General features: G+C 34.7%; 1 protein-coding gene across 1 annotated transcript in view; it reads right to left on the reverse strand.

The window, feature by feature from the left end:
- Positions 1 to 22,813, reverse strand: part of tafa5a (TAFA chemokine like family member 5a) — a 173,061-nt gene extending 150,248 nt beyond the window's left edge. Inside the window, exon 1 of the mRNA XM_048155009.1 lies at positions 21,906 to 22,813. Coding sequence (XP_048010966.1) covers positions 21,906 to 22,017 — 112 coding nt within the window. The 5' untranslated portion in view covers positions 22,018 to 22,813. The remainder of the gene's footprint in view (positions 1 to 21,905) is intronic.
- Between the last annotated feature and the right edge of the window lie 2,443 nt (positions 22,814 to 25,256).

Here is a 25,256-nt window from a genome sequence, read left to right on the forward strand (position 1 = left end):
AGCTAGCAAGCTAACTAGCTAGATATCAGCCTGTTAGCATTGTTTGAAAATAACGTCAATTCTGTATAACCAAAAGTGTCTTTCGGTAAAACTGACATTTTGGTTAAACCGAATGACTATTTTGGTGACAAATTTTGTCCATCTGGTAAAAAAATGACAAAAGCAGTTTTAAAAAAACTATATAATCTCATTGTTAACACTTAATAAAACTTCAAAATGAATTATAGCTCCATTATGTTTTTGTTTTTTTTTACACTTTTAAAAACCTTATTCGTCAATGACCCGTATGCAAGAATTAACAAAAAGCTTTAAAATTGGACCATGTCACAACACAAATTAACTTCTGAAAAGTATGGTCAAAAAATAGCGTTTTTGGAGATATTTTTGTACTTTTTTATTGGATATCTTTTTGTATTATTTGTTGGATTATCATGTGGATATCATTTCCCTTTATTCATAAACTATCTCTCTTAAACATGTTATGATATACGGTAATATAACCCACATACTCTTTCACTACTGAAGGAATTTGTGTGAGTTCTTATATGGAACAAAGCGGTGTGTGGTATCCAGATGGAATTTTATAACATACACTCTAAAAAATGCTGGGTTAAAAACAACCCAAGTTGGGTTGAAAATGAAAAAACCCAGTGATTGGGTTGTTTTAACACAGAAGTTGGGTTAAATGTTTGACCCAACTTGCTGGGTAGTTTTATTTAACTCAACTATTGTTTAAAAATTACTGTATTGCTTGCTTAAAATGAACCCGAAATTAACATTTATTACTATGTTTAATAAATGAACATTTATTAATGAATAATAATTAAACAATAAACATTTATTAAGTTGCTTATTAATAAATGTTCACCTTTTGGTTATTATTGTTGCCTCTAGTAATTATGTGTCTGATTTTTAATTTCCAACATTCACAACATTGGGTTCATTTTAAGCCAGCCATACAATAATTTTTAAACAACAAGTTGAGTTAAATAAAACTACCCAGCAAGTTGGGCAAACAGTTAACTCAACTGCTGGGTTAAAACAACCCAAGCGCTGGGTTTGTCCATTTTTAACCCAACTTGGGTTGTTTTTAACCCAGCATTTTTTAGAGTGTAATATGTCCAAAACAAGCTAATTTACTTACAATACACAAGTTCCCAGTTCCTTAATAGTAGAGCTGTTCAAAGTATACAAATCTATTACGGTTTGTTGTAATATGATTTTTTGTTGTTGTTGTTGTAATTGTCTCTAATTATTATTTGAGAACAATTTAAATTAGAATATATATTTATATATACAGTATATATATATATATATATATATATATATATATATATATATATACCCAAATAGTGCTACAATGTTAAGTTACTGAGCTGAAATTTTCAAAGGCTGAAGAGAATTTAAATAAGCAGTCACGTGTAAAGCATGGCCCCCCCAGTCCCGTGCTAGAGCTCTATGAAATCCAACCAGTGTCTGACTACTGACATTGACAAATTAAGTAATTAAATTTATGCAATCTTTGTGCTCGGTTAGCCTTTGAATGCTGCCAGTGAATGCACAAACTCTGGAGCAGGCTAGTTGAGATATTAGATTGCTTCAGAACTGACAAATAATGGTCACACCATATGCATATTTAAATAAATATAACAGTAGATGTCAATGTGCACTTGGGTGTCAAGCAATTGGAATCAATTCTATAAAGGATAATACGCACACTGTTTATAGTGGCAAGAAGATTATTTTCATAAACCATAACCAAGAGTTATATAAAAAGTGTATGAGATAAATCAATATGAGGTAGTTTATTGCAATGTAAAATTCAGCTTGTCTTGCAGACATGAATTATAGCTTAAATTGTATAAATTGTTGAGACTGAGGGTTTTCACTTGTTGAAAGGATATTTATGAATATTTAAATATACACTTTTTACAACCATTTGAAGTTTTGAGACTTTTGAAAGTTGTAGCACAATGGTGAGGCAGAGTCTTGAAACAGAATGTATTATAGAACGCATTAATTTTCCTGCCAGTGTCGTATAACGTGTTTTAACAAGATCACAGTTGTTATAATGTAATGAATATCGCAACCCCCAAGTGCCCCTCGTATAATTCACATGCACGTCAGTGATACAATAGAATCTTTTACGCGTCAGCGCTCGGAGGAGGGTGGAAAGAGACAATCTTAGCCTCGGGAAACTAGAAATGAGGCTTAACAAAGTCATGTTTCGTGAGCATGAATGTATGCTGGAATTACACAGCTTCAGTTGAACAAATATCTCTAGGGTTCATTTCCACTGCTGCCAGGGGTTGCCAGCCCTCGTATAAAACAGAGTCATCCCATATTTAAGAAAACAGAATTGGATTCTGTATTAAATCTAGCTTGTCCATATTTTCATGTCTTACACACTGAGAAAGCTTCAGTATTTGCATTTAAATTAGATTCGCAAAATGTAAAAATAAAAAATTACACATTATAATGGAAAAAGCATCAGATGGAAACTGAAATCTAGACACTTAACACTGACTGTTGCTACAATAAATGGATACTACTCTGGTCAAGTAAGAAAAAGACAAGGGCAGCTACTACTATTCAATACTACTATTTTGTTTCCCAAAAGCATTGTTAGCCAACTATGGTCACAAGTTCCGTCGTTACCAACACAGTTAAACGATTTGGCATCCCAGGTGAAATTATTTTTTTTTTTTTTCATATTTCCACGCACTAATTTTGTACTTAAAGGATCACCCAAAAATGAAAATTACCCCATGATTTACCCCATGCATCCATCCATTAAAAAAATATGTTATCCATTAATCTATATGACTCCAGTGGTTTAAGGCCTTCTGAAGCGAAGCAATGCATTTTTGTACGAAAAATATCCATATTTAAAACTTTATCCCCCGGTTTCACAGACAAGGCTTAAGCTAGTCCTAGACTAAAATGAGGATTTGAGCTATTTTAACTGAAAGCAACTTGTACTGACATATCTTAAAATATGTCAGTACCATTGTTTTGTCTCAAGATGCACACCAGTAATGTTTTTTTTTTTTTCTTGTGAACGTTTATAAAAAGGATTTAAATGCCTTCATTTGAACTAAGGCCTAATCCTGGCTTAGACTAAGCCCTGTCTGTGAAACCGGAGCCAATATATTCAAATAACTTTGTCTGGCTATCACCAGACCAAGCTCAATTTAAAACTGAACATTGGTCTGGGGAGTCTGTATGTATTTTCTACTGCACAAGAGGCATGATCAACGAGCATTATTCACGCAATTGGATAGTCCTTCAACCAATCAGATCAACGTTCCGGGTGATGTACTTTGCAGAGCGTCGCTTCTCTATCGTCATCGTGTTATACCCGCCAATAGCAAGCAAGGTGGATAAAGCCAGTCTGTGATTGGTTCCTGCAAAAGTGTAACAGAAGCAGTAGAAATGAATGTACGGGTTTCCAGACTGAGCTGCCAGGCGAAATCAAATCGCCGGCAGATCAGGCTGGGTTTATCCAGTCTACAAATAACTAGGACGACTGTATGCAGAATGCACAAGTCAACTTGCGCCAAATGAGTAATCATCGATGCGATGTATGACACAGGATGTAGGAGTACTGTAAGCTTAGACTCCTCTCGTGGTTCAAACAAATAGGGGTGTGCAACAAATTTAAGCTTCACTTATTTCAAAATCCTCTGAAATTTCTCTTTAAAAATGATCATTTTAGACTCATAATCCATGACCGGTGATTTGTTTTGCTCCGCATTCATCATTACGTTGTGCGTCAGGTCAAATGATACTCTTCCACCGCAAATTGAATTAAATTGAATTTATAAAGTTTTAAATACAGATATTTTTCTCACAAAAACACATCACTTTGCTTCAGAAGGCCTTTATTAACCCACTGGAGTCGTAAGGATTCCTTTTTTTATGGATGGATGCATTATTTTTTAATTAAAAAAGCCCCCCCCCCCCCACCACCATTCACAACCATTATAAACCTTTGAGGATTGAGGATATTTTTAAATATATCTCTGATTGTGTTTGTCTGAAAGAAAATAGTCATACACACCTAGGATGGCTTAAGGGTGAGTAAATAATGGGATAATTTTCATTTTTAGGTGAACTATCCCTTTAATATACTAAAAATTCTTCTTTAGTACTTCTTAAGATAATATTAAGAACATCTAAGTGTACTCAGCTGTGCTCAGCTGTACTATCTTTTTATTAAAAAAACTTACTTACTTATTTACCACTTGTATTACACTTGAATCTGTGTATGAAAAGAAAGATGAAAGATGGATTCAAGTGTATTACAAGTGGTAACTATATATATATATTTTTTTTTAAATACAGAGGTAGTATGTTAAAAACACATTTTAGTTTATATTCATGGTGTCTCAAAATAGCACAGTTGAGTACACTTAGATGTTCTTAAGATTATCTTAAGAAGTACTAAAGAAGAAAGAATTTTTAGTATATTAAGTACAAAATTAGCATGTGAAAATAGAGCACTTTAAGTATATTATGGAAGTGTACTTTTTTTTTTTTACCTGGGATTTCTCAAAACCAGTTCCAACGAACATTCGCAAACTTATGTGGTTGGAACTACAGCTCTCAAGCTGTGGTTAGAAGCATAGTTTCTTGTTAAATGACATGTGGATTTAAATAGATTAAGCTCTTGGGCACATTAGCAAGCTAAAATTCAGTACATTCTACATCTTTCATCCCATTTAAAAACAAGCACATTTTAATCTATATATTTTAGCTTGTCAACAATCAGCAGTGTTTTTGAGGAATCTACATAAATGCATGAGGGAACCCCCAGAGTATGATGTAGAGCAGCGATAGGCAACCTTATGAAATGCTGAAGGATAGTCAATGAAGCGCGCACCTCCGTCATGCAAATGGTTTGTCGGATCTTACACTAGTGCAAGATAAAAATCTCACACTTTATTAGTATTTAAAGAAGGAAGGAATGATTACATCAAAATATACTGTGCATCTGTATGCAAGTTTGAGAGACTTTATTTAAATTAAATACATGCACCTCTTTAGCTATTGTCATGTGCCAGTGATTATCCCTCTGCATGCCATAGGTTGCCGATCCCTGGCAATGAATCAAACATCAAACAGGCAAAACGGTATACACCAAATAATGCATGTTAACGTGATTTAAAATTAGCTACTTTCTGTTGTTTATGTAAATAAACTCTAACAATTTTAAATAAATGTATTGCAATCTCATATCGATTGTGATGTCATTAATGACATTGTTGAACTAACTGGTTCAAATGGCATAGGTGCGACCTGTTACTGACTAGCTAGTTAGTTTCTATAACAATGCATCATACTCTGGTAGTTAAGCAGTTACGTTGTTGTACAGGAAACGCTCCTCAGGCCTCTGGTGTGAAAATTTGATGCAAAAATAATTTAATTTTGATTGCATCATCAGTGCATTGTGCAAATTGTAACAAATTGTGACTTTATGGCACTTACAAATAGAGTGTTTTGCTAAACAACTAACAGAGGAAATATCTGGAACCAGCTGTCTTGTCTCTGTTCTCTTGAATTTGGTGTTGTTTGATGAACACCATCATGAATACAAAACTGTGAAAAGCTGCTTGAAAACATTTAAATGCTGTTGACTTCCTTTCTTCTTTGTAGTAAGAGTATTACAGCTTACAAGCTTAGGGGCTGAGTTAGGGATGGACTTTCATCGTGCGAATTGTGTGAATTCATATAAAAATGGCACCTTGTTAAATACCTAAGCTTTTTTAGAAGATCGGGTTGGAAAGGAAAAGTTGAGCAGCGCTTTGTGTACCAGGGTAACTGGGGTATTTTTGCTTTTCTATAAGTGCCACCGACTATTAAAGAGGGAATTGTTCTTTTCATTCAGCTAAATCTGGCATTCAGACCTTTGACTGACCGCATAAGGTCTGGACTGTTTAGCCGCTATAATTGGCAAAGGACCACCCACTTAGTCAAGAAAAAAGATACACACACTAGGCTACCTGGAAAACCTGTAGAAGTCAGCCAATCAGATTTATACTTTTGCATTCACAAAAGTGTTTCCAGTTTGGTGTGCCTTATGCATCAGACATTCAGCAAATGGAGTGTGGGCAGTCTGTAGGCGTGACGTCTGAGACTGAGACTATATTCAGCTTGTCTGCTGTTTTTTATGCATTGGTCTGAACAGACAAATCGCATGGAACATTCATGCCAGCATATAATCAGTCCACTTCCAGTCAGTTTCAATGCACATTTTCACTGGATTGGTTGCTAATTCAATTAAAACGACAACAATCCAAAGAACTATTGTATTTTTGTAGAGTCACAATTCTCTGTGTGTGATACTTTAGTTGACATTAAAATTCCCTTCTTTTTTCTTTTTTTTTTTTTTTTTTTTTTTTTTTTTTTTTTTTTTACCACAGATAGAGATAGCAATATGCCAGTGAGAAAAAGTTTGCAGCTCTGGCAGCTGGTCTAACAATGAGCTCTTCAAATAGCATCTGCACGCTCTATCGCAGGGATGGGCAACTCCAGTCCTGGAGGGCCAGTGTCCTGCAGAGTTTAGCTCTATCCCTGATAAAAACTTACTTGCCTATAGCTTTCTACTAATCCTAAAGACCTTGATTAGCTGGTTCAGATGTGTTTGATTAAGGTTGGAGCTAAACTCTGCTGGGCAGTGGCCCTCCAGGACTGAAGTTCCCCATCCCTGCTCTATCGTCAATACATCTGACACATCTCTGCCCATGATCTGATCGGGTCTATGTCTATGTTGGTGATTGTAGTCTGAAGTGGTCTGGCTGATGGCATCACAGTCTAGTGTGGTGTGTGAGCGTTACACACACTTTCATCACTCTCCTTGGGACGCTGACCATGTGCCTGATCTGTACCAAGATATGCAGATCTGTTACAAAAAGGGCTTGACATTAACTTTTTTGCTCACCAGCCACTGTGGCTAGTGGTTTTTCAAAGTAACTAGCCACTTAGCATTTTCACTGGCCACAATTTTGACGGATACCATGGGAAAAAACTGCCATATAGATTTTTTTCCTCATAATTTGGCAGCAGATATATTAGGCTGCTGTCACTTTAAGACCTGATGCACGGATCCATTACAATGTTACACATGTGTTTATGTGAATACTCATCAAGACCAGCGTTTTGTATGTTTTTGACTGTTAAAGCACTACACCGCATTCCAAATTATTATGCAAGTGACATACTGTATCAGTAAGATTTCAGTACAATGAACATTCAGATTTCAGTTTTTCTAAGAAAATGTTTCTTTGTTTATTTATCTATATCTTTTTAGATAACTGGTATCAATCTCAGACAAAATAATTTGCCAGGTCTATGGAAACCATACTTAGAGGTTGTTCCACATTATTAAGCAAGTCACAGTTCTCATGCAGTATGGGGAGCATGAAATGGTGCAATGTTGTGCAAAAGGCATGAAAACAACTAATATTGTGTAAAAACTGAATGGAGATTATTGAATTATCATAAGATTTGTGAGTGATTTAGAGTGCAGCATAACTCGGTTAGATAAAGGCTTATTAAAAAAAGTTCCTGTCAAAAAAATTAATTGTATTAAAAGGGCAGCAATAAAAAAAAAGCCAGTGTTGAGCAGCAAATGGGTATTTGAAGCTGCTGGTGTCTCTGGAGTCTCAAGAACCTCTCCATGCAGGCTGGCAGTTGTGCGTAAAGATGCATTTCAGCCACTCCAAACCAAAGCTCACAAAGAGAAACATTTGTTTTCATGCCTTTTGCACAACATTCGGACCATTTCATGCTTTTCATCTTCAGAAAGATCTTTCTTCCTCTCCATATTGCATGAGAACTGTGACTTGCTTAATAATGTGGAACAACCTTCTAAGTAGGGTTTCCATAGACCTGGCAAATTATTTTGTCTGACATTGATACCAGTTATCTAAAAAGACATGGATAAATATACAAAGAAACATTTTCTTAGAAAAACTAAAATCTGAATGTTTATTGTACTGAAATCTGACTGATATGTCACTTGCATAATAATTTGGAACGCGGTGTATAAGCAGTGGAAAAGAACTCAATTTTCCACTGAGGGCTTTATGCGTGTGCACTTTGGGTGTGAGCACAAAATCTGCGTAATCAGTAAAATTATGCCATTCTGAAATTCAAGCCATATATCACCAACAATATTCATCTGGCAGCAAATGAAACTAGTGAGTGAGGGGAGATGAGAGAGCGAACAAGCGCAGCTGTTATTGTGTATCTATTCTGTGGAAAATGAGTATTGGAAGCATTTCAGATATTTCAGTGTTGATATGTACCATATCAGAAAATCTGTTTTTGACAACATTGCTCTTAGTTTATTATTTCAGATGCCTTTTTAAAAGACTACAATTGAAAAAAATATATATATTAGCCAATAAATAAAATTCAACCTGCCAAAATGGCTAGTAGGAGTAACTAATACACACCACTGCTGAAATCCACCTGCATTTGGTGGGTTGGCAAGTGTTAATGTCAAGCCTTGGTTACAAAACATAGTAAGCTTTATACTTAGGCTGTATTTTAAGCCATTGTATGCTTACTCCTGTTGTAAAAGCTGTTAAAAAAAAAAGTCATATAATTGTAGCTGTAAATTATCAATTAAAAAGAAGTCAAATCTAATTTAAAATATTGTGCCAAATAATTGCATGTACCATGTGTTTAAAGTATCATGTTATTAGCTTAGAAACATGTTACTGTCAAACTCTATTGGAAACAACTGTGAGTATCAGACCCTGTCACATATGCAGCTGCAGTTCTCCCAGTCCTTCTCTAAGTCTACACTTTTCCCACATCGACTGCTAGACTGGTTATTAGACTGCTGTGAAGTCTTCAGTGAAAGCGTTGAAAAAAGGATTCATCAAGGGTGCATGGAAGCCACAATGGAGGCACTCTTGGGTGCACTACTGAAGCCTGAAATGACAAATTGGACACCATATGATTCTCGTGGACTTCACGGATATGCACAAATGAAGCCACAAGACCACAAATTCATAACAAGTTTGTCATTTGAGACAGGGCCTCAGTGGATTCATTTTTATTCATTTTTAACACAAGATAAAACAGCTAATTAGTACCATATTATGACTACAGTACAAATGGCCTAGGAAGGCTGACATATTATGATGATCCAATTAAAGTCGAGCAATGAACAATATATTAATAAATATACTAATACATTTATTAGCAATATATTAAAAAAAAATGTGTTATAAATGGTTAGTTCATAAACTGAATCTTATTGCAAATTGTTATTAATATTGGGTAATGCTTTATTTTACAGTGTCCTTACATCTTTCATGTACTTAATAGTAATTACAGTAAATTATGCACAATTATGAGCAGCTAACCCTAAACCAATACTGGTAGCACTTTGTTTTAGGGCCTGTTTACACCTGGTCACTTCATGCATTTTCTCTGATCGGATAGCTATCTGATTTATAAAAACAATTGCATTTACACCTTGGCCACATAAATGTGGTCTCCGAAAAACGTTTATAAATCCGATCTTCAATTCCCAGGCTATATGCAGATTTCATGGAGTTCAAGTCACCAAAAGCAACAAATATGAGCTGCATTTTATTGATCATCAGCTAATTTAAAAACCAAAGACCGCAATAGGAGAGAGCACGGCAACAGCACTGGTAAGATCATTTAGTCTCATTACTTTTAATGAAGATGATTGTGTTTTGAGCGCCTCCTTTTGATTTGCGGCAGTTTGCGCGCTGTCTTGCTAAACAGATACTCAGCTACTCTAATGCGGCAATGTGTGCTGCCAGTAGCACTGTCATATCTGGCTATAACATGTTATTTAGCCTATAACGTGCTCTCACACGTTTATTTTTAAGTATTTTTGGGAGGAGTTAAATTTACATATGTGGTTTCAACAACCAGATGCATTTAGACCTGTTCAGTTTTGACTGGAATGCGTCCTCAGACCACCTCCTGAAGTGGTTTGAGCGATCGGATTTAAATCCGTCTCAAATGGGCATTTAGACCTGGTCTTTTCACGAAATCGGATAGCTATCCGATCAGAGAAAACGCATGAAGTGACCAGGTGTAAACAAGCCCTTACATTCCTGTTCCCAATGCACATACTATGTACTTATGTTAGTAATTACAATAACTAGGTAATAACTAGGTACTAACCCTGAACCTACCCTTAAACCTAACCTTAACCCATGTAGTTACCATATATTACCAAGTACTTTCTAAGGTAAGTACACTGTACATGTAAGTGCACATACTGTAAAATAAAGTGCAACCCCAATACCCAACCCTATAGTAAGTGCATGTTACACTCTAAAAAATGCTCGGTTAAAAACAACCCAAGTTGGGTTGAAAATGGACAAACCCAGCAATTGGGTTGTTTTAACCCAGCGGTAGGGTTAAATGTTTGCCCAACCTGCTGGGTAGATTTATTTAACTCAAATATTGTTTAAATTAAAATTAACCCAAAGTATGTTGGAAATGAACATTTATTAATGTTCAATGAATAATTATTAAACAATAAACATTTATTAAATTGCTTATTAATAAATTTATATTAATAAAATATTAAAGCTTATTAATAAACATTCACCTTTTGTCTATTATTGTTGCCGCTAATTGCATCTGGTTTTTAATTTCCCAACTATTTTGGGTTCATTTTAAGCTAGCCATATAGCAATTTTTAAACAAGAGTTGGTTTAAATAAAACTACCCAGCAGGTTGGGCAAACATTTAACCCAACCGCTGGGTTAAAACAACCCAATCGCTGGGTTTGTCCATTTTCAACCCAACTTGGGTTGTTTTTAACCCAGCATTTTTTAGAGTGTATTAATTAATATAACTCAGTACTTATTTGTGTAATTACACTGTAACAACAACACTTTAAAATAAAGTGTAGCCTAATATTGTTAACATTGTTATACATATTAATGTTATGGTCACACTTTAGTTTAGGGTCCAATTCTCACTATTAACTATGACTTTTACCTCAATAACTCCTAATTACTGCTTATTAATAGTTAGTAAGGTAGTTGTTAAGTTTAAGTATTGGGTAGTGTGAAGGGATGCAGAATATGGTCATGCAGAATAAGGCATTAATATGTGCTTTATAAGTAATAATAAACAGCCAATATCATAGTAATGTGCATGCTAATAAGCAACTAGTTAATAGTGAGAATTGGATCCTAAACTAAACTGTTACCAATATGATTGCTAGACCATAATCATTACAATATGTCATTTTTTGTTTTGTTTTGTTGTTTTTTTTTTTTTAATTGGTGGGACAATGTATAGTCAGGCAGCATCTGTGTGTGTTTGTGTACATAAAGAAACAAAGTCTTTGGAGTATGAAAGTAGACACATTACTTAAGTCAGTGCCTGCTAGATGGGCTGTTGAACAGATGCAGTTGGTTCTCAGACAGTATATTGTACATCAGCCTGTTGTTTTTTGTGAAGTTAATGTGATATGGGATTTTAAAAAGAGTAACATGAAAGTAACAAACCCTAGCTGAAACTCTGATGAAGATGGGCTTTGAATGTGTAATCATGTTGTTTGTAGTATGTAAACAGATGTTGCCAATTAGTAATCACTGAATACATCAAGTAATGATCAATGAACACAATTCTCCACTGAGACGAAATCCACACAAACTTTGGATTCATCAGATTAATTCATCAGATTAAATTTAAAAATGAGAATAATAGAAAAAGATTATTGTTAAAAAAATGGTTTGAGCTCATTTTTTTGTAATAACGCTGCTATACAAGCACTATACAAATAAAATTTACTTGATCTGTTAACGACTGTGGTAATAACAATGATTGAGAACAGATTGTTCAGGGGAAATATGACGTAAACATCAATATTTCATGGATTTAAAGGATTAGTTCACTTTAAAATGAAAATTACCCCAAGCTTTACTCACCCTCAAGCTATCCTAGGTGTATATTACTTTTTTCTTTTTGATGAACACAATCAGAGTTATATTTATAAATATGCTGATGCATTCAAGCTTTATAATGGCAAGTGAATGGGACCAACGAGTATGAAGCTCAAAAAAATTGCATCCATCCATCATAAACGTACTCCACATGGCTCCGGGGGGTTAATAAAGGCCTCTTCACAGTTCAAAAGCGCTTACACTACGTTCTTACGCCTTCTGTATCCAACTTACGAAAATAACGTAACTGACCTGATGTACTGACTTTTTCGTAAGTTGAATATGGAAGATGGTCTGTTGAATATGGAAGTGCTGTTTCATAGACATTTTAACCAAGTGTGACAGATTGGATTCATTTAGTAATCACTATTTCATAACAAAGGTATGATGTTTTGATTTTTGCGTGTTGTCATTTGCACTCCCAACACAAATCACAATATTGCTGATGCTGGAGCATCTATATCGTAGAACAGACAGCATAGATTGACAATAAACCCTTAGAACTTTATATAGTAACTCTATACCATGGTAAACAAAGTGGCGTCAAGCCCGAAGTCGGGACAGTGTGCCTCAAGAGGTTAAACATTAGTGTCTTTTATCATTGTCTAGTATCATCATCATCATATCTTTCTGCCAAATAGTCCTTCATTAGCATAAACTGTAGGCCATTTATGGTTGGCAAGAAATGCCACAACTTTGCACAATAATGTGGAATTGTAATATGAGGTCACAGGTGTCTGTATATTATTAGACAAGTATGCAATATTAATGCCATCTGTCATTTGTGTTAAATCTCCCAGTGCTGTGAAGTACATGTGCTTGCATTTGATTTTAAAAGATTTTCTTTTACTGAACATCAGAAATGTTGAAATACTAGCTACGATGTTACTACTCCCATTTATATACAGTTGCACTCTGTGATCCATCAAACCAGGAAAGCTTTTGAATCATGTTTCAGAGATGTCTTGTCAGGCTCAACCATGCATCACAGTCTGGCACCCTGTTAAGGTTTTGGCAAAAGACACATCTGCATGATTGAATGCAGCCGACTTCCACACAATTACCTCTTCTCTAACATGCATTTGAGCGACCCGCTCTTTTCTTCAGACAAGTAACTACCTCTATGACTTCATGAAAAATGCAGCTGTCTTCTGACTGTGTAAAGGCCTGTTCACACCAAGAACGATAACTATATTAGCGTTCACAGCAGCACACAACATCGTTCTGTTTATTCTAAGCACACACTGCAGTTCATGTTGTCTGTTGCTTTAAATGCTCAAGCTCGTTAAAGCAGGATGGATTCTGATTGGCTGTCAGTGTTTTTATTGTTCATCAGCTGGGAAAAATATCGCTCTGTAAGTGATTCCAGTGAATGTTCCTCTCTGCCGTTATTGTTATACTTGTGGTGTGGACTCAGTTATTCTTTTATATTTGCAACGATTTTTAGAACTATATCTTTATTGTTATCTTTATAGTTATCGTCCTTGGTATGAACTGACCTTCTAGTAGACCTTCTGTTTGTGTGCCTCAGGACATCAAGCTAAACATTATATGAGCAGTTTTATTTATTTATTTATTTTGTTAGTAATTATAAATAAACAACAAAAAACAGTTAATTATAAAAAATTAATTAAATCAATTTAAATTAAATACAAAATAATGAAACAACATTAAAGGGTTAGTTCACCCAAAAATGAAAATAATGTCATTTATTACTCGCCTCATGCCGTTCCACACCCGTAAGACCTTTGTTAATCTTCGGAACACAAACTAAGATATTTTTGTTGAAATCCGAAGCCTCAGTGTGGCCTGCATAGCCAGCAATGACACTTCCTCTCTCAAGTACCATAAATGTACTAAAAACATATTTAAATCAGTTCATGTGAGTACAGTGGTTCAATATTAATATTATAAAGCGACAAGAATACTTTTTGTGCACCAAAAAAAGCTAAAACAAAATAACGACTTATATAGTGATGGCCGATTTCAAAACACTGCTTCATGAAGCTTCGGAGCGTTATGAATCTTTTGTGTCGAATCAGCGGTTCGGAGCGCCAAAATCGCGTGATTTCAGCAGTTTTGCGGTTTGTCACGTGATCCGAATCATGATTCGACACAAAAGATTCATAACGCTCCGAAGCTTAATGAAGCAGTGTTTTGAAATCGGCCATCACTATATAAGTCGTTATTTTGTTTTTTTTGGCGCACCAAAAATATTCTCGTCGCTTTGTAATATTAATATTGAACCACTGTACTCACATGAGCTGATTTAAATATGTTTTTAGTACATTTATGGATCTTGAGAGAGGAAATGTCATTGCTGGCTATGCAGGCCTCGCTGAGCCATTGGATTTCAACAAAAATATTCTGAAGATGAATGAAGGGTGTGGAACGACATGAGGTTGAGTAATTAATGACATTATTTTCATTTTTGCGTGAACTAACCCTTTAATAAGAAAAACTGGGTTGAATTTATTATAAATATGAATATTTAGTCAAAGTTAAGTTATTAGGGATCTAATTCTTAACCAAACTTACAAAAAAAAATCTTGGTACAAGACAAAATGGTAATAGCGGTTGTGTTACTAATTGAAACACGGTTGACTCAATATCTCAATATCTAATAATAATTTTACTGTAATTGAAATTAAAATGATGACATTGTACAATTAAAATTTTTGGATACAGTCAGGAAGTTCAACAGGATGCCTCTAAAGCTTCAAAAAAGCAATGGGACACCAGAGAATACTACGCTATTTGTGGAAATTTCCATTACCGTTCCATGTTATTCCCATGTCTGCTTATACCGGAGCGGCATATTTTTATCCATCTTTTTTAGTCTGCTTCTCTCTCTTCCTTCATTTTTATCTTTCGTTCACTTCTCAACAGTGTTTCCACCCCAGACATTTTCTGTCACAGCCCGTGAGCGACCACACGTTGATGGAGCCCTCCAGGAATTCAAAACGCCAGGGTGGCATTTTCTTTCAAGCGATTGGTTTCCTCAGTAATAAAGAAGTGGAGTCATTTTAACAGCCTGCCGCAAGTATGTTAGTAGTCTTTCTCCACCCTTCAAGCAGTGTGTGTGTGTGTGTGTGTGTGTGTTTGAGGTTACAACTGATCATTAAAATTCACACCCTCATCGTTACATCAACCAAGAATGGAGCCAGATTGTTAGCAGCGTGCACATCCCCTTAAATGAAGAAGACCCTTGTGTGAAATGTCAAAAGTTATGTTTTATGCATGCTACTGTGCCTATTAAAACTAATACCAATTTTCAATTAATTTATGGTCTATCACGCACATTTAAACAGTAATTAGTGATCAAATTTATGAGAGCCTGGAGGAGACATCTGCCGATCGGGTTCACATTAATAAACACTAAGCATATTTTTTAGATTTCTCATGACTCAACACTGAGCAAAAAATATTCGAACACAAGGGCAGTTAGTCAGACTATACTAAACTGCTCTTTTCTTGATAAATAATCTCAATTTAATGCCATTTTTCTCACATTAGAAAGCAAATCAAGTCACTTTAAGACTCCAAAACTGATGAACTAATGAAAACTGAATTCTCCAAAAATTACAAAGCACAAATTTTCATTTGCTTCAAAACAAGAACATGCAATGCGCAAGTGCAGTCCTAAGCACAAATTTCAGGTTTCTATGGGAACTGGCAGCTGCAGTGACGCAATGACTTTATCAATCAGCGATTGGCTCTTTTACTTAGAAGGCGGGACGTATTCCGCCATATTGTGCGTTGCAGTTTCTCCCATTCATAAATATTAGGAGTGAACCGTCTTTCTCTATCTATAGTCTTTGGTCCACAACACAAGTATAACAATATCGGCAGAAGGAACATTCACTGGAATCACTTACAGAGTGATTTTTTCCCAGCTGATGAATGATAAAAACATTGACACCCAATCAGAATCCATCCTGCTTTAACGAGCTTGAGCATTTAAAGTGTGCACACATTTAAACAGCAGTTAGTGATCAAATTTATGAGAGCCTGGAGGAGATATCTGCCGATCGGGATCACATTAATAAACGCTAAGCATTTTTTTTTTTTTTTTTGTAATATGTATTTTTTTTTTTTTAGATATCTCATGAATTAACACTAAGCAAAAAATGGCAGTTCTAAACTAAACTAAACTGCTTTTTTCTTGACACATCAGCTCAATTTAATGGCATTTATCTCACATTAGAAAGCAAATCAAGTCACTTTCAGACCAGTCTCCAAAAATTACAAAGCACAAATTTTCGTGCAGTTAATGTGATGAACGCATTGCACTAAAATTACTGTTCAATTGTATGGGGACTCCCTTTAAAAAATCATGGCTCATAAATGTAAAGTTACCATTTGTTTGCAGATGCCATTTTGATATTTTTGTATGCAATGCAAAGGCCATTTGTTGAAGAGCTAAGAATTCAAAATAACGGCCTACATCTACTTATATATATATATATATATATAGATAGATAGATAGATAGATAGATGGATAATTAAACATTTAATTGCAATTGTAGAGAAAGTAATGTTAAGTACCATAAATTGGAAGTTGACACTGATACTGACATTGAAACATTCCAGTGCTGTTATCCAATCAAATTAGCTGACCGGAACTGTTGTATAATATCTCTTTACACAGTACATGTAAAAACAAATCCATTCATTTTATAAATAATGGAAACCATATTGAGTAGTATGATAGAGCTCTAGTGTGATATACAGTAGCTCCAGTCTTTCAACAATGTGTTACACACATTTCAACATAGCAAAGATTTTTTTCCTGTACAAAAGCGACAAATACGGTCAAAGCTCAGAGCTGATAAAATATTCATCCATAAAGATGCCTCCGTTTTCATAAGAGTTTCATGATGTGCTCGCTAGGCCAGACAGAAAACTCGACAAGTTCCACAAGCCCACATCTTTACCCTTTGATGCGGACAGTGGTTAAATTGCTTGTGCAGTGGAAAGGGCCTTTGGCTTGCTTTAAAATAGACAAGGATTATTGGACTATGCTTATTGTACCATATAAATACACTTTTGTTCTCTCTCTCTTTGGTTATTTTTGCGGTCTTTAATTACCAAAAACGGCTTCAGTTTATGCCCTTAAATGGGGTTGGTATTGACCACACACTCAGAAAAGTGTGCATGTGTGCATTTGCGTATATTTGAGCAATGTGTCAGACTACATGGGCTGTTTTCGAGGGGGATGTGTGAATGTGCTGCAGTGCATTGTGGGATGCTTTCAGTGGGTGGGGCTATGGCAATGCGGGTCGGGCCTGTAGCAGGTATGATTCATCAGGGCACATAATTGACCCTGTGGGATGTGTGATGGAGGAGGAGACCATAGTATGCTCATCTCTTTTTTTTTTTTCTCATGTGTGTGTGTGTGTTTACCGTTTCCGTTTTAGCTTGCTTTCTATTAGTATTTTTGCCTCTCTCTCTATCTCTCTCTGTCTGTTTACAGTAACATAGCCAGTGAATTTCAGCGCACACACACGTGCATGCGCACACACACTCTCTCATAGAGCACCATATGCTCTCTGCACCATCTGACTTTAATGATGGTCAGGCTGTCTGAACATTTGCAGAAGTATAAATCATTAAAACACACTACATCCTACATAATTATCACCATATATAGTACCGGTCAAAAGTTTAGACACATTAATATCTTTAATGTTTTTGAAAGAAGTCTCTTATGCTCATCAAGCCTGCATTTATTTGATCAAAAATACAAAAAACAGTAATATTGTGAAATTTTATTACAATTTAAAATGGTTTTCTATTTCAATATACTTTAAAATATAATTTATTTCTGTGATGCAAAGCTGATATTCCAGTCTTCAGTGTCACAATCCTTCAGAAATGATTCTAATATTCTGATTTTTATAGTTATTATCAAGGTTTTTTTTTTTTTTTACCTGTGATACTTTTTTCAGGATACTTTGATGAATAAAAAGTTTTAAAAAATAACATAATTTATTCAAAATAGAAATCTTTTCTAACAATATAAGTCTTTTAAAAATCACTTTTTATCAATTTAACACATCCATGCTGAATAAAAGTATTAATTACTTTCAAAAAAATGAAGAAAAGAAAGGAAAATAAATACTGACCACAAACTTTTAAACGGTAGAGTATATAGTTACAAAAGATTTCTATTTTAAATCAATGCTGTTCTTTTTTTAACTTTTCATTTATCAAAGAATCCTGACAAAAGTATCACAGGTTATTAAAAATATATATATATTAAGCAGCACAGCTGTTTTCAGCATTGATAATAAATCAGCATATTAGAATGATTTCTGAAGGATCATGTGACACTGAAGACTGGAGTAATGATGCTGAAAATTCAGCTTTGCATCACAGAAATAAATTATATTTTAAAGTATATTAAAATAGAAAACCATTATTTTAAATTGTAATAATATTTCAGAATATTACTGTTTTTCTGTATTTTTGATCAAATAAAGAATTGATGAGCATAAGAGACTTCTTTCAAAAACATTAAAAATAGTAATGTGTCCAATGTTACAACAATGTTTCAATATATTACTAATTACATTTTTATATGTACAGAAAAATGAATGAAGTTTGCCCATGCAGAACTCATTGCTGATGCTGGGTTGCTATGCGGTTGCTAGAGTGTTTTGGGAGGTTTCTAGGGTTCTGCAAGGTGGCTGCTTACTAGACCAAGTCATAAGAGCCGACCCACCACAAAATCTTGATCTCTAGTTATGGCTCAGGTCCCTACTTCAGTATAAGCATATAAGATGTATCATTCACAAGGTGAAAATCATAAGTCTGACTGCATGCTTAGTAAATTAATAGCACACCTCTTCTCAACAACTCGCAACAATTTGTATCATTCATCTTCACGGTATAAATAGTACGGAAAGAGTTACGCGCTGAAGGTTAATACTTAATACTCTGTTTTAGCAATATTAGTATGCTAGTAAGTAGTATTTGCACTAGCAAGTACCACTGGTTAATAAATAAAGTATTTAATAACATTAAATACTTGTTAATGTAAAGGTATTAAATATATAATTCTGTGTATCCACAAGTTTGAAAAATGCATCAGTGGATCTAACAAAGAATGTCGAGTAGCATCCAGAGGAGGGAGCCAGCGGACAGAACAAAGCCCTCCCCACGTCATTCATTAAACAGTCATTACAAACAGTCCTTGTCATCATATCATGTCGCTTGATAGTCATTTGTACAGCGGCAGTACAGCACGACTACAATTCTGCTGTTTCCTATCTCTGCTGCTCTCTGAAACAAACACAATCTCCTGTACAACGTTGACATTTGTAGCGGATACTTTGATTTTGTTGGGAGATGCTAATATAAAGAGGCAGTGACTGCATGACTCACTAGTGGGAATGCAGACCTAATTTCTGTTGTGTTTGTGCATGCATCACACAAGACTATCTTTACATAAACAAATCAACCATCAGAAGTTGGTTTGTGTTCCTGCGTTTATGTTTTCAATCTCCTCTGCGAGTAATACCAGCTCGAGCTGCGAGGTGCCAGTCTGGGGTCTTGACAGCAACTCAGACATAGATGTCGTGCGGTGGGCAGCCCATCTAGATGAAGATTAATATCACAGACAACAAGCAGGTCGGGGCAGAGCTGCAGGAGCTGATTTGCTCAGAGAGATACAGAGAAACAGACACCTAAATAAAAAAGAATCGACTGCTAACCACAACAAACATCCAGAACATTGATTGTAGCCGAGCAGAGAATAAATCATGCCATCGCAGGAGATCAATTGAGTGAATGCAGAAACATCTATGCACATATTTGCATTCATATTTCAATATTTCACTCGAAGAGGAACTGCAGGTAAAGTGGGACAGGTTAAACATCCACTCAGATATACTGACACCCAGCCAGGCCTGGGACAGAAAAAAAATATTAACTGATTCAGATGTGTGATTGTATATTTGTGCATTTAATTAATTTTACCTGTGTGTGTTCTAATGCAGTCGTGTGGACTGTCTTAACCCTTGTGCGATCTTCATTTGGGAAGTACACTCAGGGTCTTTGGGGTCTTCAGAGACCCCGGGCAACAAAATGTAATTTTGTAACAAAATAATTGTGTTTTTTTAAAACAAATGTCATTTTACTCTGTTTATTAATGTTTTTACTCCACATTTGTGCAGTTTTTGGAGGATTTATCATATATTTTTTAAAATGTATGTAAATAAATTAAAAATATATTTTTTATATAGGTTTTCATACAAAAACATCTTTTGGAAAATGTAGTTTTAATAGTAAAAAAAAATCACTTTTACCAGTAAATGGCTGCAGAGCTCCACTATTTGCTATGTGCTATTTGACTAACTAAAATACATCTTTTCACAAGTATTTTTCAGTTGGATTCATATCTAAATATTATGAAATCACAATTATAACAATAAAAGCTACTTTTTTTGTCAAAGTATAGTATTTTTTGTAATGAAAACGTTTTTCAATATTTTACATTATGATGAGACCCCACTTAGAAAATGGACAAAACTCATCCTCAAAATCAACATTATTGAAAAAAAATTTCAGTACAAAAAAAAGCTAAACTTTGACAAAAAGTAATTTTTATATTGTGATTTCATAATATATATATATATATATATATATATATATATATATATATATATATATATATATATATATATATCCAACTGAAAAATACTTGTGAAAAGATGTCTTTCAGTTAGTCAAATAGCACATAGAAAATAGTGGAGCTCTGCAGTCATCTACTGGTAAAAGTGATATTTTTTTTACTTTTAAAACTGCATTTTCCAAAAGATGGACAAAAATCTTACACTAAACCATGTCAAATTATCCATGTTTCCCCATGAATGAAAGTTACTACTCAAAACCTACTCAAAAAAATATTTATTTATTTATATAAATTTAAAAGATCCTCCAAAAACTGCACAAATATGAAATAAAAACATTAATAAACAGAGTAAAATTACATTTGTTTTTAAAAAACAATTATTTTGTTACAAAATTACATTTTGTTGCCTGGGGTCTCTGGAGACCCCAAAGACCCTGAGTATGACTTTTTTTTCTACACTAGCATAAAAACAAGATATCGCTCCATTTTTTTTAATTATTTGTAGATCTAGAAAGTGTTTACAACTGTACAAAGTTTCATGTCATTTGGACAAAGAGAACATTTTTTTTTTATTTTAGCAAATGTCATTTGGGGTCTAAAAAGACCCCAAATACCCTATAAAGGTTAAGAGAGTCAGTGAAAGTTTTATTCAAACTATTATCACCATCTCAGCTAAAGTAATGAATCAGCTGAGCTTTTAATTGGATATATAAGGTTAGTGGTTTCTTGTAAATGTCAGTGAGGTCAGTTACATTTGTGATAATCTTATACAATCTACTAGCTTATAATTGTTTTACACAACTTTCCTTCCCTTTAAGTTTCAGGTTGAAATTATTGAAATATTTTCGTGTATAAACACCATTGCTATAGCTGATTTCTCTCTGAGGTTTCAAGATATCAGTCGTGTTTAAGTATTAAAGAGAGGGATTGTATGAGTTGCATTTGCCTATCTGTGTGTTTGAGTAATGCAGTTTTGACTGCTTGTGCTTTAATTTTCTTGTATCTTTGAATTAGGTGTATATACTGTCCAATCCTATCATAAGATCCAGGAGATATCTTTCTAGATGATGATACACATCTTCCCTGCCCTTGAAACGCAAGTTAAAAATATATATGTGTATTTATGGTCATGTCTAAGACATGCTTTGACATTTCCGAGAGCCTGGAGAATCCATGACTTTGTTTGTACGTGTGTATTTGTGAGTGAAACGACAGGCACTACACATTATCCTTAAGGTCACATCAATGAAGTGTTACACATCCTTACACACGTAGAAGACGCATCGCACACACCGCAAACTCACCGCAGTACACGATCAGAAGCGCCGTCAACAGCAACACAGCCCAGAAAGTTGTCGACATCCTCGGCCAGTTAATCGCATCCTTACGCTTAATCGATCTGACCGCAGGAGCCATGGAAACGCGTGTCGTGAAATCGGTGATAAATTCAGCGTTACAAACCCTCCCGTCCTCTGAGGAAACGTCTCTCTCCACGAGTGATTCTTAAAAAAGACATTTTGAAAACGGACCGCTCATTTCCAAAGCCCTTCAGCAGTCTTTAAGTCCAGTATAAATCGAAAATAAAGTCTCTAGTTGACGCGTGATCGATTCAGTATCGGTATCCTGGGAAACGGATAATCCAAAACAGGCGCGTGAATTCAGGTTTTGACATAAATATTAAACTGTCGACGGCACGTCGAATGTCCGTGTAGAAAAAACGAAAAGGTAAAGATTAAATCATTTATGTCGCAACGCCGTGAAAACTAGCGAAAGAACTGCTCAGTTGGTCTGCGAGGACGTGTTTTGATTCCTCTCAGACTCCCAGAGAAAAGATCCCATCGCAAACCGCCAAATATTCGCTAAGAGGGAATCGAAGTCTCGATCAAAAGACGATGAGGAACATAAAGAGCTGTGAGCAGATGAAATGGAAAGATCTAGAGAGCTCTGAAGCTGCGCAGACCGATACATGAACTGAAACTTCGTGCCGCCTCAACTTTTACTTGCACTGCATGCGAGCGACGACGCCAAAAAACTAGCACTCTCCAGTTATAATTAAGGAACCTGTTTAAGCGTGCAGTGCAGACATATTCCTTCATTACATCTTGACGCGACTTTGAAGCGTCTCGTCGAGTTGAAGTGTAGACGTATAGGTGCTGGTATACTTATTATTTTACCCTTTTCTTTTCTTTATCCTTTATTTCTTATATCCTTCAGTCTCATATGCTGCATTTATTATGTGAACGTGTGTGTGTGTGTGTGTGTGTTACAACATTTTCAAAAATGTCTTAAGAAACAGCAAAGCTTAGAGCAGAAACTCAGAGCAGAGGACATGTCAAAGCGTTTCAGCACCACGTGATGTGGACAGCTCCTACTGTCATTAGAAAGTGACTAATTAGGAATCCAAGTCACTTGCAATGCTGTTATAATGAAAATGTTACAAGATGAAGCTGTGTTTACCTCATCTAACATCTTTTCCTAATTGTTATGACACCAACCTTATATTTCCTTCTGGGGATTTATAAATTACCATCTTATCCAATGCTATCTTATTCTATATCGGGTGGATTCAGTCATATCAAATGCTATATTTGACTTAAAACCTGTTAATTTGGATATTATGACATGAAGCACATTTTTGAGCATTATAGAGTGCTTAGTTACAGTCAAAGTGAAAATAACAAGCTTGCAATGCATTGACAGTATCTTAAATTACATATAAATTAATTATTACATTGACAATATCTTAAATTACAGATAAATTAATATACACTATAAAAGTAGTAACGTTAAAGAGGTATTTCATGCTGATTTAACACATACAAATTAGTTTTGTTAATATAACTTAAAATAATTTCGGCTGAAATAGGTTGGGAACTATTGTCCTAGAATAGGATAGGATGGCACTTTATTAATCCTTTTTGGGAAACTGAAGAAAACATTAAATTGGGGTCTTTTAATGGCGTCACACCAATTAAAATATTTTACAGGTGTCAGATAAGGCAGACATATTCTTAATATGACCATGTTCTAATAAGAATTACAATAGTGGGAGCTGTCCACTTTGTGTGGTGCTGAAACTCTCTAAAAGCTTTAAACTTTTTCTAGTTCCTCTAGAACCATTAAAACCCGATAAGTTCAGAATACTCAAAATTTTTGAAGACACCTGATTACCTCAAAAAAATTAAGTAAAGCGACTCAAATCTTTTAAGTAAAGAATAATTATAAATAACAATTAAGTCAAACTGATATTTATTTTAATTATAATTAATGTTTAAGTCCACTACTGTTTAGCATACATAATGTCTCTCATTTTTCAATTATTTTGATTCAGTGGTTGTAAAACCAAGTTCAGAATACTCAAAACATTTAAGTAAACAACTCAAAGATTATTTAGTAGAACCTAAGAAATGTATTTTGTACTACACAAACTTGCTAATTACAATTTAATTGAAATTTATGGATAAACTAGCACCAAATCTTTATGGTTAAGTGTTAGTTAGCAACAGCACTACATGCTTACAGCATGTGCTAATGTAACCATCAAAGAAACTATCACTATTTAATTGCATGAACTGTTAATCGTCATGCAATATATATAGCCTTGAAGTTATGCAGCCCATTCTCAACCTAACCACAGGCACTATTCTTCACCACGATGGTAACCCTACAAAACTTCAACATAAGAAACACCTTTAAATACCAAAATAACAGAATATTAAACAATCTTGTGCAAAAACACACAAAATAACACTCAATTTTAAATTTATTTTCCTTAGTGTGACGCGAAGCATGCTGTAAACTTGAAATCTGCTGCATCTCAGTTTAATGTTGAATGGATTCTTCTGATAACATCGGTTAGAGCAACGACATGATGTGGATGACTTAAAAATAAAAATTTAAGTATAAGGGTTTACTCAAAAAAAAAAAAAAAATACATAAATAAATAAATAAACTCCTTGTTCAGAAAATTTAATTGTTTTAAGTTGCATCAATGATTTAACAGATTTTAATTGTAGCATACTCAGTCTTTTAAGTTATTAGTACTGTTTGGGTTTACAGTGCATCATAGTGTTCTATTACAGTATGAACATTCCACAGAATGATGAAATGAACAAACTTTATACAATTTACATATATTGGGAAAATCTGATCCTCACTGGTGCAGCTGTTCAAAGAATTTTAGAGGGAAGTAAGATATCCATTTCGAAATGAGTATTAATTCTATACATACAGCATTGGTGTCTCTAGGACCCTAAACATAACATAAAGTCAATATCCACATATTATGAAGGTTAAATGAAACAATTGCTTTTATTTATATTTATTACTTTCTTTATATTTATATTTATATATTTAGCTCATAAATAATGGTAAGAATACCCACTGAAACTCTCTCAAAGAGATGCACTGCATAAGAATAATTTCCTAGTGGAAGCATGAGCCGAATTTACAATTATATTGTCGTAGATCCATTGTGTATTTCCCATTAGGCAATGGCACACTATGCAGGTGCTTTGAGGTGTTTCACCCTTCCCCTGTCTTTTCAAAGTGTGAGTTTCCATTCCACTATGTCCCTTTCAGAAGTCTGCACTGCTCTGGCTCTCTGTGGTTGTGCAGTGCACTACTTAGCAGGAACGCCTCTTTATGTAGTCGCT

The sequence above is a fragment of the Megalobrama amblycephala genome, linkage group LG14 (genome assembly GCF_018812025.1).
Source record: "Megalobrama amblycephala isolate DHTTF-2021 linkage group LG14, ASM1881202v1, whole genome shotgun sequence".
NCBI lineage: Eukaryota > Metazoa > Chordata > Actinopteri > Cypriniformes > Xenocyprididae > Megalobrama > Megalobrama amblycephala.